Genomic DNA, 18,110 nt, shown 5'->3' on the forward strand with positions numbered 1-18,110 from the left:
CATTTCCAGTTCAGTAGGTTACACATCTTTGCACTAAGTTGGCACTGATGTTTATGACCTTGTACAAGTTTTATCTGCTTCCATTTTCTGATAGAAGCAATGGTTGATACATTATGAGCGCTTGATCGGCAGTAATTTAGTCATACATCTGGGTTTAAGAACCAGCTGATTACTTTTTAATTATTCTTTTTTTTTTTGAAAATGCGATGTTGATCATCGATTGTGTAAAAATTAAAATGGTGAAATAAAAAGCATTCCGCTTGTATCACACAATGGACACAGCTCTAACGTTGAAATATGACCTAACTTGCTTGAATGTTTTTTCTTTTTGAAAGTCTATTGGCTTATGTGAACCGTTGGCGCTTATTGGCTTACATACAGACACTGAGGATTCGAGATTTCGAGTCATTCACCTACATAAAAGGTGGAGAAAACTATATGCAATTTATCTTCCTACCAACACATAATTTTCCATTTTTCCTTGATATTTGAGGAGTTGATCGTGAAAAAGAATAACGTGGTGTATGCTAAAACAAACGGTCAAAAAGCAAATCAACAAATTGGATACGGTGATGTGCTGACCCAACACATCACTTCATTTTTTATTTGCTGTTATAGACTACATGGAGGGCTATTAGTTTCTGTCAAATTGAAATGATAATGAGGATCGGTACAGGCCTAAATAGGAAGCAATTTTAAACATTGTTGTTAAATTCTGTGAATTACATAAAATTTACACGGATTTTTTCCCCTGTATAAACAAAAATGAAGCACAATATGTACCTATATTATATCAACTCCTCTCATCCCACTAAATCCTCAAAGAAGCTCCTTTTTACGCAACATCCTCATGGAAGGCAACCTTCACAGGGAAACCCCCAGAATCAGGTGAGGTTATAACTCGGTAATAGACCAAGTTGAGGAGAATGCTATTAGCAGAGAAAGACATTCGTGTTGTTGTAACATCAACATTTCTTGCTTTCAAAATGGTAACAGAGGTGTAACATCAGCATTAGAATAACTGGAATAAAAGGCTAGTTGATCCATCTCCAAAGGATCTTAGATCAGCAGGTCTGACCAAGGCTCTACACAAAGGACAAGTTCTCTCTCTTTCAAACCTGAAACTTGGCAATTAGAGAACACCAACTGTTAGCAAAAGTATAGACAATATGTCTTTTTTGGCATTCAGTAATAAAGCAGAGAAGCAGATGAATAGAAGAATCATATTTCTTTCTCAAAAAAAAGTGGGAACACAATCGAGATTAAACAGTTCGTACTACATAAATTACATGTGCGAACACAGGCATTCTCTCCTTTTCCTCTGTGATTTTTTTTTTTGAGCTTTAGTGTTTGCTGAGTTGATGGACTAGATTCGCCAATAGGCAATATGAATGGACCAAAAGTAATATCACGGGAAAGTTGATGGATCATTTTAGTAGGAAACACAACAAAGGAAAATGAGAAGACCTATTTCCTAAGTTTTTTCTTTCACCACTATATTCTTAAGACTGATCATGGAACAAAAGGAACACTTACTGAAGAAAAATTAATCACACTGGCAGAGGAAACACAACAAGATTCAGTCCAAATAGGAAGAGCAACCAACTTATAAGGAAAAAAAAGAAAATACACGTACATTACTCCATGATCAGCAATAAAAGCAGTAGCAACAAGAAGCATATTTCCCAATGGATCATTATTTATTTGGAGAAGTGTCACCCAATGGACTATTCAGGTAGTGAGCAGGATTGTTTGGAATTCTCACTCACTTCCCCTCTCAAGATGATATGTAAATATCACATCACACTTCTCTAGTGTAATTTTTATTTCCAAGTAATACCAATAAAATAAAATGATCTAGACCGAGTATATGCTTTCTCTATTCCAACTTTATCCCTATTTCCAGTGAATTATTTGAATCAGATCTACCTAATCTGCAAGTGAGATGATACATGCATTAATTACCAATGTCGAATACTAAAATAATTTCACTCTTGTTACAACACTCAAATTGTTGATGATTGAAAGGTGGTATGGTGTATGAAGCAGTTGGCATTCCCTTGGTTTAAAGGCCAATTATGGCCTTCACCAGCAAGATGTGCCAGGATTGACACAAATGTTCATCACAGTTTAGTGCACTTACAAGATTTTATTAGAAGCATAATGCTATAAATAATAACACATGAATTTTGTTCAATTGTGTGGGCACCTCATTGAAAAGTTTGAACTATCAGGAAGAAGACACTTTTATTTATTTCTAGTATATTTTCTACACGCTCCTCAGATGAGGTCTGAACTCTTTTTTATTGGGTGATTGACACTGAAACTTAAACCCAGGACCTTTGTCTACACAGGTACCAATCTCTATAATTATTGTAAGGATTTATGAGAAATTGCAGATGTGATAATATCTAATGTTTTGCCTTAGATTAGATAGATATTATTCTCTATTACGCATAATGATTTTAAGTATAAAAAGATCAAGCTTTTAATTAGGACATCGGTTGCCATAGGGAGAAAGGCACCTGTGCCCTAGAGAGAAGGATGTTCAATCATTGGGGAGATGAGCAGTTGGCTGGCCAAGAGAGGAACAATGCCTAAACGGATGTAGGAGAGAGGAGTGGCGCCATAAAGGTCGCCGATTAAATTTGCAGTGCCCGATGAATCATTGTAGAGATTAATAGCTCGCTGGTAGCTGAGAGATGAGACGTGCCTGCTGCCTTAAGAGAGGACTGATTGTTGGATAGAGGAGTGGCTGGGTATCATGAATCATCAGAGAGGAGTGGCTGGGTATCACCAGTTGTTGCAGAGGAGAGCGGTGCTTGAATAATAGGAACCACTCCAAAAGGGTCGTTTGAGAGAGGAGCAACAGCTGAACAGTTGTCTCGGAGTGTAGAGATATGGATCGTTGGAGAGAGAAGCTTATATCGAACAACGGAAGATAGAAGAGCGTGTCCAGATATATACATGTAATTCACTTATTTGAATGAGAAAATACTACAGAATATTTTGTAGGATACATTGGATAATTTTGTATTTAATCAAGAATATATTTACCTCCCTTGTTAGGCATCGAAAATGGTTACCTACTATATTGTAGTTAACTTCTGACTCTTACGTAAGAAGTTCCTCTAGTACATTGCTTGTTATACAAATTCAACAAGAAGTTTCCACTTCTATTTTCACACATCAAATAGAGGAACTCATGCAACAAAGTGCAACAGAAATACTAACCATTCTGAGACACAGTCTTCACAAAAGATGTGTTTGCAGCGCAATAAAATTGGTGTATTCATCTTCTCTTGGCAAATAGCACATAGATCATCAGCTGAATTTACCTGGTTGAAACATAAAATACAGGATTATGTCGCAAAAGAAAGCTCGAAGGAATAGGAAACATGTCTAGTTAGGTAATTCTCTTCCTCGCCAAAAATAAGCAATAATATGCTTACTGCACATCCCATATAAGTAACTCTAAGAGCACTGGAGTTCACCACAGCTTCTATGACAGGGTTGTAGCTGATAGAAAAAGGACCTGTGAATCTAAGGCTACACCATAAGAGTGGATCTTTATGTCATTTATAGCTCCAAATCTAGTGTCACTTTATCTTGCGTTAGCTATTTTATGTCACACAGATCTGTCTGTCAGCATACTAAACTAGTGATCGCTTTAGATTGCTATTAGCTAAAATTATCAGTCATGAAACACCTAAACATTTTTTTAAAGCCGTGGTGTCTGGGCCAGCTTGCACACCCCAGCTAATTCCGTGGGACCTCCCACCAGCACAAGTACCAAGTAACTTAGTCCACCAAGGCTAGGATAGGTGGGAAGAAATCACGTAGTATTTTGTCCATGCTGGGATCTGAACATGAAGCCTCATGGTTCTCAATCCATTTCATTAATCACAATTACACACCCTTGGGTGCCACGAAAACCCTAACGTTTGCTCAAAAGCTTGTGCATTTGGTAGTTTCAATCAGACTTTCCATTGTCTTGACCTAGAGACCAAGCAAAAGGTACAGTTCTACAACAACAACATACCCAGTGTAATCCCACAAGTGGAGTCTAGGGAGGGTAGGATGTATGCAGACCTTACCACTACCTCATGGAGATAGAGAGACTGTTTCCGAAAGACCCTCGGCTCAAAAGTCACATTCCCAAGTAAGAGAAAAATAATATATATAGTATAATGACCAAAAACGAAAAGCGGTGCAAATTTTACAAGACAAGAATTATAACGATAACAAAGTAATGTGATAATCAAAGGCAATATCAACACAACTATACAGGCACACCTAGACCTACGACTACCCTAAAATGATACACGGCAAGACACTAGTCTATTCCTACTAGCCTTTTACCCTAATCCGTGACCTCCATTCCTTTCTATCTAAGGTCATGTCCTCGGTGATATGGAGTAGCGCCATATCTTGTCTAATCACCTCTCTCAAATATTTTTTCGGTCTACCCTACCCCTCCGCCTGACCCCCAAATCCAACCGCTCGCACCTTTTAACTGGGGCGTCGACACCCCTCCTCTGCACATGCCCAAACCATCTCAGTCTCGCTTCTCTCATTTTATCTGTCACAAAGGTCACTCTCACCTTCTCCCGAATAACCTCATTCCTAATCTTATCACTCCCAGTGTGTCCACACATCTATCTCAATATTCTCATCTCCGTAACATGCATCTTCTGAGCATGAGAGTTCTTTACTGGCCAGCACTCCACTCCATATAACAGCGCCGATCTAACCACCATTCTATATAACTTACCTTTAAGTTTAGGTGGTACTTTCTTATCACACAGAACTCTAGAGGCAAGCCTACATTTCATTCACGCTGCCCCAATGCGATGCGTGACATCATCATCGATGTCCCCACTACTCTGGATGATGGATCCAAGATATTTAAAGCTTTCTATCTTGGGGATAGATTGATTGTCAAGCCTCACTTCCATGCCCTCTTCATCCACCGCAACACTAAATTTGCACTTCAGGTATTCTGTTTTGGTCCTGCTCAATCTGAACCCTTTGAACTCTAGAGTTTGTCTCCAAACCTCTAACCTATCATTAACTCGGTCCCGAGTCTCATCAATTAAAACTATGTCGTCCGCAAATAATATACACCATGAAACCTCCTTCTGAATAGATCGTGTTAGCTCATCTATCACAAAGGCAAAAAGAAAAGGACTCAGTACAGATCCCTGATGTAGTCCCATCTCAACAGGAAAATGCTTTGAGTCACCTCCCACAGTCCTAACACGAGTCTTGGCTCCAGCATACATGTCCTTTATCGCCCTAATATACACCATTGGGACACCTTTAGCCTCTAGACACCTCCATAGAACATCCCTCGGAACTTTGTCATAGGCCTTTTCAAGGTCAATGAACACCATATGGAGATCCCTTTTTCTTTCTCTAAATTTCTCCACCAGTCTCCACATAAGATGGATTGCTTCAGTAGTCGACGCCCCGGCATGAATCTGAACTGATTCTCTGAAATTGACATTCCTCTCCTCACCCTCATCTCCACCACTCTCTCCCAAATCTTCATAGTGTGGCTTAACAATTTGATACTCCTGTAGTTATTACAGTTTTGGATATCACCCTTGTTCTTGTACAGTGGACCATAGTACTCCATCTCCATTCATCGGACATCTTAGCAGTCTTCAAAATGACATTAAACAACTTAGTCAGCCACTCCAAATCTGCCTTGTCAGTGCTCTTTTAAAAGTCCACCGGAATCTCATCGGGCCCGGTCGCTCTCCCCCTCCTCGTCCTGCTAATAGCACGTCTAACCTCCTCAATTCTAAAACACCTGCAGTACCCAAAGTCTCAAAGACTATGAGAGTACGCCAAATCACCCAATACAATGTCTCTATCTCCTTTTTCATTTAAGAGTTTGTGGAAGTAGGCTTGCCACCTTTGCTTGATAGAGGTCACATCCACTAACACTTCAGCTTCTTCGTCCTTGATGCACTTTACTAGATCCAGGTCGCAGGCTTTTCTCTCTCTTGCTTTGGCGAGCCTATACAATCTCTTATCCCCACATTTCCCCCCTAACTCGACATATAAGCATTCAAAAGCTGTCGTCTTAGCACTGGTGACCGCCGATTTCGCTTCCGTCTTCGCCTTCTTATAGATATCTTTAAGCCTACCCTTCTTCTCCTCATCCACGCACTCCAACCACTCTGTATTGGAAACCTTCTTAGCTTTCACCTTGCCTTGTACTTTTCCATTCCACTACCAATCTCCTTGACGACCACCAAAGATTCCTCTCGATACCCCTAGAACCTCGGTAGCTGCTTTTCTAATGCAACCAACAGTCGTGTTCCACATGTTGTTCACATCCCCACTACTACTCCAGGCCCCTAAAACAATCAACATCTTCCTCATCTCCCGAGAAAGGGTGGGGGTTAGGCCACCCATCTAATCCTCGATCGATCATAAAGGGTCTTCTTTCTCCTTTCCCTCTTAATCTCTAAGTCCATCACCAAAAGTTTATGTTGGGTAGTAATATTTTCACTCAGAATAACTTTACAATCCTTACAAAGGTCTCTATCATCCTTCCGAAGGAGTAAGTAGTCAATCTGAGCCCTAGATACCGTGCTACTAAAGGTGACCAATTGGTTATCCCTCTTCAGAAAACACGAGTTAGCAATAACCAACTCAATAGCTTTAGCAAACTCCAGAAGAGATACCCCGCCGCCATTCCTTTCCCCAAAACCAAAGCCTCCATGGACATCATCAAAACCATTAGAAGTTGTACCGATATGTCTATTGAAATCACCACCAATGAAAATCTTTTCGGTACTCGGTATACCTCTCACTACCTCATCCAAATCCTCCCAAAAGAGCCTTTTGACTTCTTCATCCAGGCCCACATGGGGTGCATACGCACTAACAACGTTCACAATAAGCCTGCCTAAAACTAGCTTAATAAACATCATCCTATCACTGATCATCTTTACCTCCACCACACACTCCCTAAAATCCGCATCGATTAGAATACCTACTCCATTCTTATCTCTTGAGCCTTTTGAGTACCATGATTTAAATTTGTCTACATCCCGAGCTTTGGGCAAAAGGTACAGTTCTATGAATGTAAGTTTTCTTTTTGTTTCTTTGGATAACCGTGGTATCCAGACCAACTTGTGAGTATCTCCACTAAGTCCATGGGGTACCTGCCACCTCCCACCAGCAACAGCTACCAAATACCTTTGTCCACCAAGGCTAGAACAGATGGAAAGGTACCTGCCACCTCCCACTAGCAACAGCTACCAAATACCTATGAGAACCTAGGCTAGAACAGATGGAAAGATGTCACCTAATGTTTTGTCTCTGCTAGGATTTGACCCTGAGACCTCATGGTACTCACTCCACTTCATTGACCACTAGGTCACACCCTTTGGTGCAAAATGTGAATTGTCTTTACATGAGATACGTTTGTAAACTAGAGGGTCCAACAGTCATTTAGAGGTTAAACCAACTAGGCAAAAGATGGATGAGTAATGTAAAGATAGGAAACAACACAAAGAGCGCAAAAAGCAAAGAGGTTACAGGACACAATTAATTAATGTTGGTAATTCAACTCCTGAGCTACCCAAAAAGATAGTCAAATCTGTACAGGAACAAAGTTGCTTCAAGTGACACTGAAATTTGTTATCAGACCAAGGAAAAACAAGGATACAATAATAATCTCAGCACATTACCCTCTCATTCTCCATCAAGAGGATAATCAATTTTTCTCCCACTTCATAAGAGTATATGTTTTAATTTTAGTGCAGTGATCTATCATAAATGTAACTGTTTCTAACTGTAAAATAGAACAGAGACTTTGCAAGTCAATGACAAAATGATACCTCTTCAGGTGTAGCATGTGACCCATAATGGATTTCCTTAATCGATAATGCCTTCAAAGCAGTAAAGAATGATCTAACCTGCAGACCAGAAACTAAGTGTGTTGTAGAGGAAAACCATGCCAAAGTTGTATATAAGATCGTGGGGTGCGGGGGGTCCATAACAGAAATAAGTTCTACAAAGACCTTACCTTCTCAACGATTGATGTAAGCTTAAACGTCAAGTACAATCCTGTTATCAGTGATGAAAAAAGGCTTCCATAATCTTTGTTGAGAAAGAACCTATACCAGACAGGAGCTGGTAATAGTGCACGGTATAGGAGCAGCATATACTCCACCAGAGTCAGCAATTGGCCCTAAGAGACCAAACAAATTCAGTGTTCTTTGCAAAAAATATATAGAGGCATTCAATAAATCACCAGAATAAGCATCGACCTCGTAGTAATACCTGTCTGCGGAAATTGTGGCCCCTGCCATTCTTGTAAACCATAAGCAGCACCAATTTCAAAGTCATTGCTGCCTGCCGCACCATTGTATCTGGATAAAAGAACATTTATGAGAAGGTGAGGACCAATACTCCTATCTATAAGAGGTCTAGAGTTAGAGCATTGTACCCAAAAAAGATGAAGATAAATAGGTAGATTTATTAATAGAACCTTAAGCCTTTTTTCTAAGAGAACGTCCATCTATACTGGTAGGACATGTCAGAACAATAAATAGAGAGAAAATCACCTCTACATGGCAAACACGCAAGGCATAAAGGGCACCTGAAGTAGGGTTTGGCAAAGGTAAAAGTTTGTCAGTGGGCAACCTTTAGGATCTCTTTACGATTTCATCAATAACTATTTTTGATACGGTAAAGATTGTAAAGGGGAAATTCTTGGTAAGATTTCATGAATATATGTCTTTCTTCTCCCTTTTACATTCCTTCATTTCAATGGGGCCTGGTCCTAAGCTGAGGGTTTTTCCTTCTTTTTATTTATTTATCTGACGGGGGGCTATGAAGGAAATAGGTTCTCTATTATACATGATTGCAGTGAGTTTCGTATCTCCCAAACCAGCAAGTAGGAAAAATTGAGAAACAGCACGTGAATTTAATTTGAGGGAACCTAGAATAATGAGCAGAACCAGAAGAAATTTCGGAGCTTAAGTTGCCACTTCATAAAAGCACCCTGATTTAATATTTTGGTGCATTAATTCCTGAAATAATCAAAATATTGGCGATCTTTTTAAGGTGACCAGAATGTGTATAACATAATAACTGTTACGGGCTGCCTTCGATATGCCTGCCCCCGACACTAAAGAAGAGTCAGCCGGTGACATAAAAAAATATATGCATAACAAAGAGCAGCGAAAAGCATAATTTATCTAAAAAAAAAAAAGAGAAACCAACAAGTGTTTCAAAAACCATACCGTTTACCAGGATGATGAAAATAGCATGCCAGAAAGGTGGGATAACCTTAGGAGGAACCATAAGTAACGGATAAAAAATATCATCTTTGCGATTCCACCAGTAGATTCCAGTAATATGAAGCATAAACACCAGAAAATAACCAAGAAGGACAGTGATCTTTCTCTCCCCCTGCAAATGTGGGTACTTCATTATGACCAGATTCTGAGTCATTTTGAATCTTTTTATCGAGCTTCAAGGACGAAAAGTGCTGTACAGCAAGCAACACTAAATAACATTTGAAAATGGAGCATAATGTCACCTTTAAAGCTGTTTGCTTTCGAAGAATGTCATTTGACCTGAACATGAAGGCCGTGATCCAAATTACGACAAAGAAACCTGCAAAACAATAATTAGAAAATGAAATGAAGGATTTTTTCAGATGTAAAAAAAGTCCACATGATATATTTAAAGAATTTTAACAATTAAATAGGAATAGTAAGAGCCAATATACAGAAAGTGATCCATGTCTAAATAGAACCAACTGACAGCCAGCTCAACTTATGCAGTACTCATCAATCTTTATCAGGCACTTGGTCTATTTGTAGTATCAGCAGCTTTACGTTAATAACATGCATCATAATGCACTAATCTCCATGACTTAGCTGAAAAGTCACTGATTGGTTTTATCATTTTTTTGGACTCAGCTAATAAACCTGAGGATTAATAAATAACCCACTTTAATCATGTACTCCTTCCTTTTTCTCTTAGAACTTCATTTAAGATTAATTGAAAGCCTATCTTGCTTCAGTATGCATCACCTTGGGGAAAGTACTACTCATAATTCCAGTAAATCTTGCCAAACACCAAAAACAGATAATGCCATCAAACATCGAAAGGAGATTGTTCATCAAAATAGAATCATATAGCAGGAAAAGAACAGGTGGTAGGCACGTCATGGAAAATAACATAATGCCTTTAACAACCATTTAAGAAATTCACATTTTCCAAGATGCACCAGCTAAAAAGGTTCTTATTTTTTAGGAATCTTTTAGTTGAGAATATGTTTTAGCCATTTTAGCGTGTTCACTTTAGGTCCCATGTTTTCTTGGAGTCTCTTAGTCCGGGAAGAGATTTATATGCTGGTAGAAAACATAGAGTACTACTAGTACTTTCACTTCTATTTTCATTTTTATTTGTACAACATTAGTATGAAACGAGCTTAAATGGAACGACATGGACACTGAGGATTCTTATAGCCGACTCCAACTTGGTTGGGATTACATAGTAGTTGTTGTATCAGCTAAAAAGATTGAGTTATGCAACTCTTCTTAATCTTCCCATTTATAAGCTGGAAAGGAGCTCTAAGAATCAAACAACAAGTCAAAACATTTATCATGGAGCTGTTAATCATGTTTGAGACATTTTCCAAAATATTTTTGAAGTTCTATCTTCAAGTTTCTTTTCATTAGTCTCATGGACTCTTAAGATGTGAGAGCACCACCAGTGCATAAGGAGTAGGAGTGGTCCTTCATGGCGCTAGCCAAGGGACTCGGTCTAAAGCAAATTGCAGATGCCAGCACTGCCAGCTAGTCCAGTCTTAGACGTATAATTTTAATTATTCACATGTTAATGTAAATATTATAACAAAGAAGACTCTGCACATGGTAACTTATGCCAATTTGTCTTCTTCACTCAATGTGTTTAGTACCATCTTAGTAAGCATCGTGTAGAGGTACATATTGTCATATGACTGCATGTCAAGCATATCTATCACCAAAGAAAATTAAGTGAAACCTACTTATTCCAGGGTATTATTGTACATTAAAGAGTGTTTGTTCATTGCCACATATTCTCTAATTTGTGGAGAAGACAACGACCAACATCTTTCGTTAAGAAATAAAAAACTAAATTAGATTACCCTATTGCCTAGGGCATCCACTGAATTATATATAAAGGTATACCTTCTCACATCACTAGCCAAATAATAGCATCCTAAACTCACCATGTAATAAATAAATGGTACCATGAGCTTCCAGTGTTGTGTGTCTAGATAGTTCCCATCAACAACAGTTTTTCCAATAACCGAAAAATCCTTGTGAGTTTCCATCAGTTATAGTTTAGTCCCAAATATTTATATGCATCCTCATATGGTTTGTTAGGATAATGAGGTTATTTCCACATGACTCGGGTTCTCTTTTGCAACGTACAAATATGTTGCTTGTACTCATTTGGAAGGGGCATGAATGATGCCAGGAATGCTCAATTCCTTTTCTTTGCTTTCTTCTTTAGAGTTCAATTTTCTTTTGATCTTGTATCACACAATTCACACCCTTTTAATCACTATGAGTTTTGTTCATTAGCATTTGCTACATATTTAACAAGCTTTAACTCATTACTGCTAATGACGTCCTTACCCAATAGTAAAATACGAACTTGAAAGAGAATAAGGAAAATTTTAAAAGAAGAAAAAGGGTGTTACCTTGCAAGTGTTGGCGGATGAAAACAACCAAGAGTAGCAAAGAAAATGGAAGAAACTGCTCAATCCACCTTGCAACTTGTTGTATGTCATACCTTTGATATGAAGAATCCCTATTATTCCCACTCCCAGAAGAAGTAGACCCTTCCACACTTGAACCCCTTTCCTCCTCCCTTTCCCCACCATCCATCACCGACGCATCATCACTCCTAACCCGATCATTCTCTCCAGAGCCAATTATCCTAATTGAAACTTCCCCATTACTAGAAGTAGTTGATTCAGAGGAGTTGGGAGTAGGATTATCAGGAAGTAGGAGTAAATCGGTTTCTGGGTTTTCGGGACGGACACGGAGCAAACCGGAATATTCAAGAAAAGTAGAAAGTGGGTATCGAAAAACCCGAAGAGGAGATAGATTTACTCCAAAAGTTGTTGAATTTGAAGTGAGTGGAGATGAAATAGAATTTGTGTTTGTATCAAAATCCGAATTCGTCTCCATCAATGGAAGGAACAACTCTGAAGTATTTGTGTTTCTGATAAAGAAAGTAGTTGTAGCTGTGAAGAGGAAGAAAGAAAATGGTGAAAGAGAAAAGTCAGATGAGGGAGAAAGCTAACTTCACATCAAAGAAAGAAATATAAAACCAAAATGGCGAACAAGAAAAAATAATCCTCAATACAATTTGAGATAAACAAATGCTTCCAATTCAATAAAAATGTCCTCTCTTACTAATTTGGTCTAAAAAAAAATAAGAAGTCCTAAAATATATCCAAACAAGTATTAATCGAATTATGGTAGACTTCTAAAATATATAGGGAGGTCAAATTTCAATTTCTAATATATATATGTCCAACGTATTTTTAAAATTTTAAAACTATATCAATTTCACATAACTTTCCACCTCATTCATCTTTTTTCTTGTTGCCGGCAAAGGTAATTAATTTCATTCATCACATGAGTTCTCTAAGAAATATTTTTCAGGTATCAGCATGCTTTATGTCTTTAGTTATATTTATAACAATATTTTAGTTTCTTTAATAATGATAGAATTTAATTATTAGCCAAGGATACGTCAGATTATGAGTCTCTTGAGATAAATAATGTCCGTGGTGTTTTGGTTATGTACTTTTTTCTTTTTATTAAGTCTATGGTTGTTCAATTATTTACAAAACAATGTCATTGTTCTTCTTTAGTCAAAAAAAAAAAACTTGAATCAACTGAGTTTTTGCCCATTTGAAATATGAGTAAAAAATGAATGAAAAAAGAAATTAAATCGCCCTTATATATTGTACTTTCTCCCGATATCAATTGACCAAATTAATTAATATATATTGTGAGGGTTTTTTTTACACTTATTTTTAATATACAATGTAAAAAATTATTCAACTCCAATATACAATGTATCACAAATTATTATTTAATTATTTTTATTATATTAAATCCTAAAATATATGGGACGAACCATAAAAAATTAAGGACTCCTAAAATAAGAGAGAAATATATAATAAAAGGTATTAGAAAAATTAAATATAAGAGAGCATCTTTAATTTATATGAAGGTTTGATTTTACACTCTACGCCGCACCTTACGGTTCTTTGAAGACGAAGAACTCATCACACAATCATGAAATTGAATTTATGCTCTATTGTCATGAAGATGATTTATATTTTACCCACCAATCCTCTGCCCTTCCGTTACCTATGATTAAATTCTTGGAAGATTTAGCCCTTTTTGTACCAACATAAACAAACAATAAGCAAGCCAAGGGTGAAGCTAAGTTTTACAAAGCTAATCTATTTGCTTAATTTAGCAAAAACAAAATAATCATATTTTGTTATTATGAACCATTTTGAAAAATGAGTTTTATTTTGTTATTACCTTATGCATTATTATGTTCTTTTATACTCAAGTAGGGGTGTAAAAAACTGAACTGAAAATTAAATCAAATCATAAATCGAGTCAAATCGAAAAAAAATTCGATTAGTGATTTTGCTTGACTTGATTTGGTATTGAAAGAAAAAATCCGACTATACTTAAATTGATTTGGTCTAAATTAAAAAAAGTCAACCAGAGATTAAATTAACCCGACGTTATATATATAATTTTTAAAATTTATTTCATACATAAAAATATTTACTTTGATATAATTTATAAATATTTCTTATACTTTTTCATAATATTTAAGTATCTTTTAACATATTATTTCAAGTTTGAAACTTAGAATTTTGAGTGATCCAATGAAGATTATAGTTAATAGATATTACTAACTCTAATAAAGCTCAAATATTCAACATCAAATTAATACTAATGCTAAAAAAAAAATTATTCAACACTAAGAATGACAATAATGTTGAATATTTATTGTTTGGTTTACATTGGTTTAGACAATTAAAATATATAACCTAATTTTAGTTTTTCTTTAATGTTTAATCATGTAATTAATACTTATAGACTTATTTTAGCACGATTTAGTACTTTTAAATTATGATCATTTTCATTATAACATATTAATTTGCAATATTTATTTTTATAATTTCTTATTATTTTTTATTGAATATTTTAGTGTCATCATTCATCTCATATTTTGTATTATTTTCTTAAGAAACACCTTAGATAGTTATATTTTGGTAGGGCTAAAAAAATATTTGAAACACAAGTTAATTATATATAGGTATGAATACTCTATTGAAAAACCCCGAAAAACCTGAAAACCGGAGAAATTCGAAAAAAAATTGAAAAAAATCAAGGTTGAAAAGTCCGAGTTTAATGTTTAATTTGATTTATGAATTTAAAAACTCAATACAAATAATTTAATTTGATATTTGAAAAACCTGAATCAACCCAATCATTACAACCCTACACTGAAGCGTTCTTTTTATATTTAGGAGCCTTTTTAATTAAACGACAAACTCATGTTAGGAAATATTGAAGCACTCATTTTTATGTTAAGGAGTCTTTTTTTTGTTATTAAATTTTAACCACTTAATTACTCAACTTCAAATTATCAATATGCATTAAACTAATGTAACATTTTCTTTTTGGCTTATGAATTCAATAGAGATTTCATTTTCATCTAAATACCCTTTATTTAGGTACTAAATCGGATCAATATTTGATCATTTTCAGGAACTTAATTTTTTTTTATTTTATTTATTTTGTAACTCAAATATATTGTTTAGTAATATTTACGTAATCTTTAAAAATTATGTATTTAATGATATATGTTACATGTAATGATTTTTTCATTCTATATATATATTAATACGGTATACACGTGCAAAGCACGTACACTAAACTGATACTATATTAAAAACATAAAAATCCTTAAAATATTGATTGAATTTTTTGTCCTTCATTAAAAGACTTTGTTTTAGATAAAATCGTCTTTTCACCATTTTTCTTGAATTATTATATCATTATTTTAATGATATTAAATATTAACTATAATAAACATAATAAAAATTAAATGGAGAAGATTTTCTTATTATGATTAAATTCATACATGAAAAAAAAATTTCAACTAAAATAGACTTGAATCAAAAAAAAAAAGTTCAAAAACTCCTAAAATAATAGATAAAAAAAAGATTTTAAAAAATGAAGTTCAATCAATATATTTAAGAGAAACTAAAAAAGGTCGACCAATTTCACTTTGTAGTTTCGTGTAAACTATTTTTTTCTATACAACAACAATAACGATCCAGTGAAATCCCACAACGTGGGGTCTGAGAGGGTAAAGTATATGCAGACCTGACTCCTACCAAGGTAGAACGGTTGTTTCTGAAAGACCCTCGATATTTTTTTTTTCTATATATTTAGTAAATTTTTTAATTTTAGTCTCACATATTTTACCATGTATGTAGAATACAAAGAATAATTTGGTGAAACTTTAGTATAAATAAATTCGTTCTTCAAACAAAAACAACAACATACCCAGTGAAAAATTCGTTCTTCAAAAAGAACAATTTTTTTAAAAAACTTGTGTTGTCCAGTAGGATACAATTGGAATACTATTAAACATTAGTTGCCGATTTCCATATTCTTTTCGCCATTTTCTTTTAATATTATATTATTATTTTAATTATATTAAATATTGATTATAATAAATATAATAAAAACTAAGTGGAGATTTTTTTTTAATATGATTAAATTCCTACATGGTGAATTCTTTTCCAACAAAAATAGATTTGACTCCAAAAAAAAAGTTCAAAAACTCCCAAAATAATAGGTAAAAAAGGTTTAAAAAAGGGAAAACTATACAAAATAGACCAATTGTAAAACTATTTATCCAAACTGGATCCAACCCAAACTATTTACCCTTAATAGACTCATGACCCAAACTATTTACCTTCTTACCCACTTTCTCCCTTTTAATTTCGCGCATAATGTCATGCTGACGTCAGCATCATTGCCCCTCTTTGATACCATCAGAGTATATTATATCAGAGTACAATATACTCCAATGGCATCAAGCAGTTTCGTTGAAGCACTGTCTCTTCCTTCATGATACCATTAGAATATATATATATATATATATATATTCTTATGGTATCAAACGTGTATTTACGTTAGTGCCCCTTCCCTTGTTCCTCTTTGATACCATCAGAGTATATTATACTCTGATGGTATCAAGCAGTTTCTTACTCTGATGGTATCAAGAAAGAAGAGACAGTGCTTCAGCGAAACTACTTGATACCATTAGTGTCCGACCCGACCTAGGGCCTAGTCGTAACATGGCGATCGAAATCCCGAAATGCTTCAACCAAGCCTCTTGGGCATATCATAAGCATACATAAGGTAAAATATAAAAGCCGAGACATCATAAGAAAGTCTAAAACATGAATAAAAATCTGAAAATGTCTTATGACAACGTAGACTCGAACATATGTACAACTAGATGCCTCTAAACATGAGTATGGGAGGGGGCTAAGACATGTCCCTAGCTTATCCTCAATATACAAGGTAAACAAAAGTCTTTTGAAAAGAAAACAGTAACCAACTTGAAAACTAGTCTCCGATCAATAAGGACTCACCACAACATAGTCGGATAGAGAACGCCTACTAGTTACGTGGACGATTAGGATCTTCAACCTCAACCCCTACATTATGAGATAATTTAGGCAAAAATATGCATTAGTACGTTGGAATGTACTAAGTATGAGGGTGTGATATGCAACGTAAATCATGGAATGCAAATGTCAAGTAAAACACATGATAAGATAGAATAAGTAAAGTCGTGAGAAAATTATATTGACCAAAGCATTTAAAAGCATAGATTTAAAATCATAACATACTTAAGAGATCATACATATGTGGGATAGGAACCATAACCGACAATAAGATCATGCGAGCTATAACATGGAATCCGATGATACCCATATCGAGAAGGAGGAGGCTACTTTGCCAAGGTAGACTCCTGATCATGAACATGTGCTATTTGTGGATCCACTAGCTAGGCCATAAAGGCAACCTACGACGACACGTAGTTTATGGGACATGAGGTTGCTACTAAAGCTTTTGGTAGGCCCCCACCTCAAGTCCACTCGGTGCTAAGTCAAATTCCACGGAATACATACATAACATAACATCATAATTTCATATATCATAGTCATGATCATAGGTTTGAAATAATAGAGTAGCTCATTTTCATAACATACTAGTAATGTGAGAATTGTCCTTTCATCATTACAATCATATTTGCATAATTCATATCGTTAGGACTTAGGTCACCACATAGGGCCCTAAGTCACCTTACTTCATAACTTGCATGAAATTCATACCTTGAACTTAGAGTAAAACTCAATTGTATAATCAATTGACTTTGAAAATCATGTAATTCACTTGAAAACATGCATGATCATAAACTTTATATCAGCCCATACATAATTCATATAGATAATATCCTTTGGAAGTATAATTCAAAATACTCATAATTTACATCATGAACCCTAGAGATCAAAATAGGAGAATTCATGGGAAAACTCTTCAATTCAATGCAATAACCATCAATTTAAATCAAAATAGACTCATTATCATACTTTAAATCATAATTCATGCAATAGGAATAGAGATCATAAAACCCATAAAATATCATAATTTAATTTAATAGAAAACCTTGAGAAAATTGATTGGGCTTCATGGATGAAAGAATCCATGAATCAATACCCACATACCTTAAGTGAGAACACCAAATAATCGGAAGAACTTGAGAGTTTGATGGAGAAATTGAGTAGATTACTTGAATTCTTCAATGGAAACCCTTGAGAGCCTTTTTGTAGAGAGAGAAATATTTGTTAAATGAATTGTAGAAGAATGAATAGAATTAGGGGTTTAGGTGAATTTATAGAGTCGGATTAGGCCCTAAAAATGTGTAGGTTTATTGACTAATAA

The 18,110-nt window shown here is 35.3% G+C and overlaps 1 protein-coding gene across 1 annotated transcript; it reads right to left on the minus strand.

Annotated features, from left to right (window-relative positions):
- Nucleotides 1-560: 560 nt before the first annotated feature.
- Nucleotides 561-12,370, minus strand: LOC129899529 (uncharacterized). Its single transcript, XM_055974530.1, has 8 exons — nucleotides 11,732-12,370; nucleotides 9,572-9,648; nucleotides 9,273-9,441; nucleotides 8,308-8,396; nucleotides 8,051-8,215; nucleotides 7,863-7,940; nucleotides 3,235-3,338; nucleotides 561-1,118 (listed from the first exon to the last, which is right to left on the minus strand). The coding sequence occupies exons 1-8, from the start codon at nucleotides 12,222-12,224 to the stop codon at nucleotides 1,013-1,015; spliced, it is 1,281 nt and encodes a 426-aa protein (XP_055830505.1). The 5' UTR covers nucleotides 12,225-12,370; the 3' UTR covers nucleotides 561-1,012.
- Nucleotides 12,371-18,110: the final 5,740 nt, after the last annotated feature.

Source organism: Solanum dulcamara, chromosome 8 (genome assembly GCF_947179165.1).
Source record: "Solanum dulcamara chromosome 8, daSolDulc1.2, whole genome shotgun sequence".
Taxonomy (NCBI): Eukaryota; Viridiplantae; Streptophyta; class Magnoliopsida; order Solanales; family Solanaceae; genus Solanum; species Solanum dulcamara.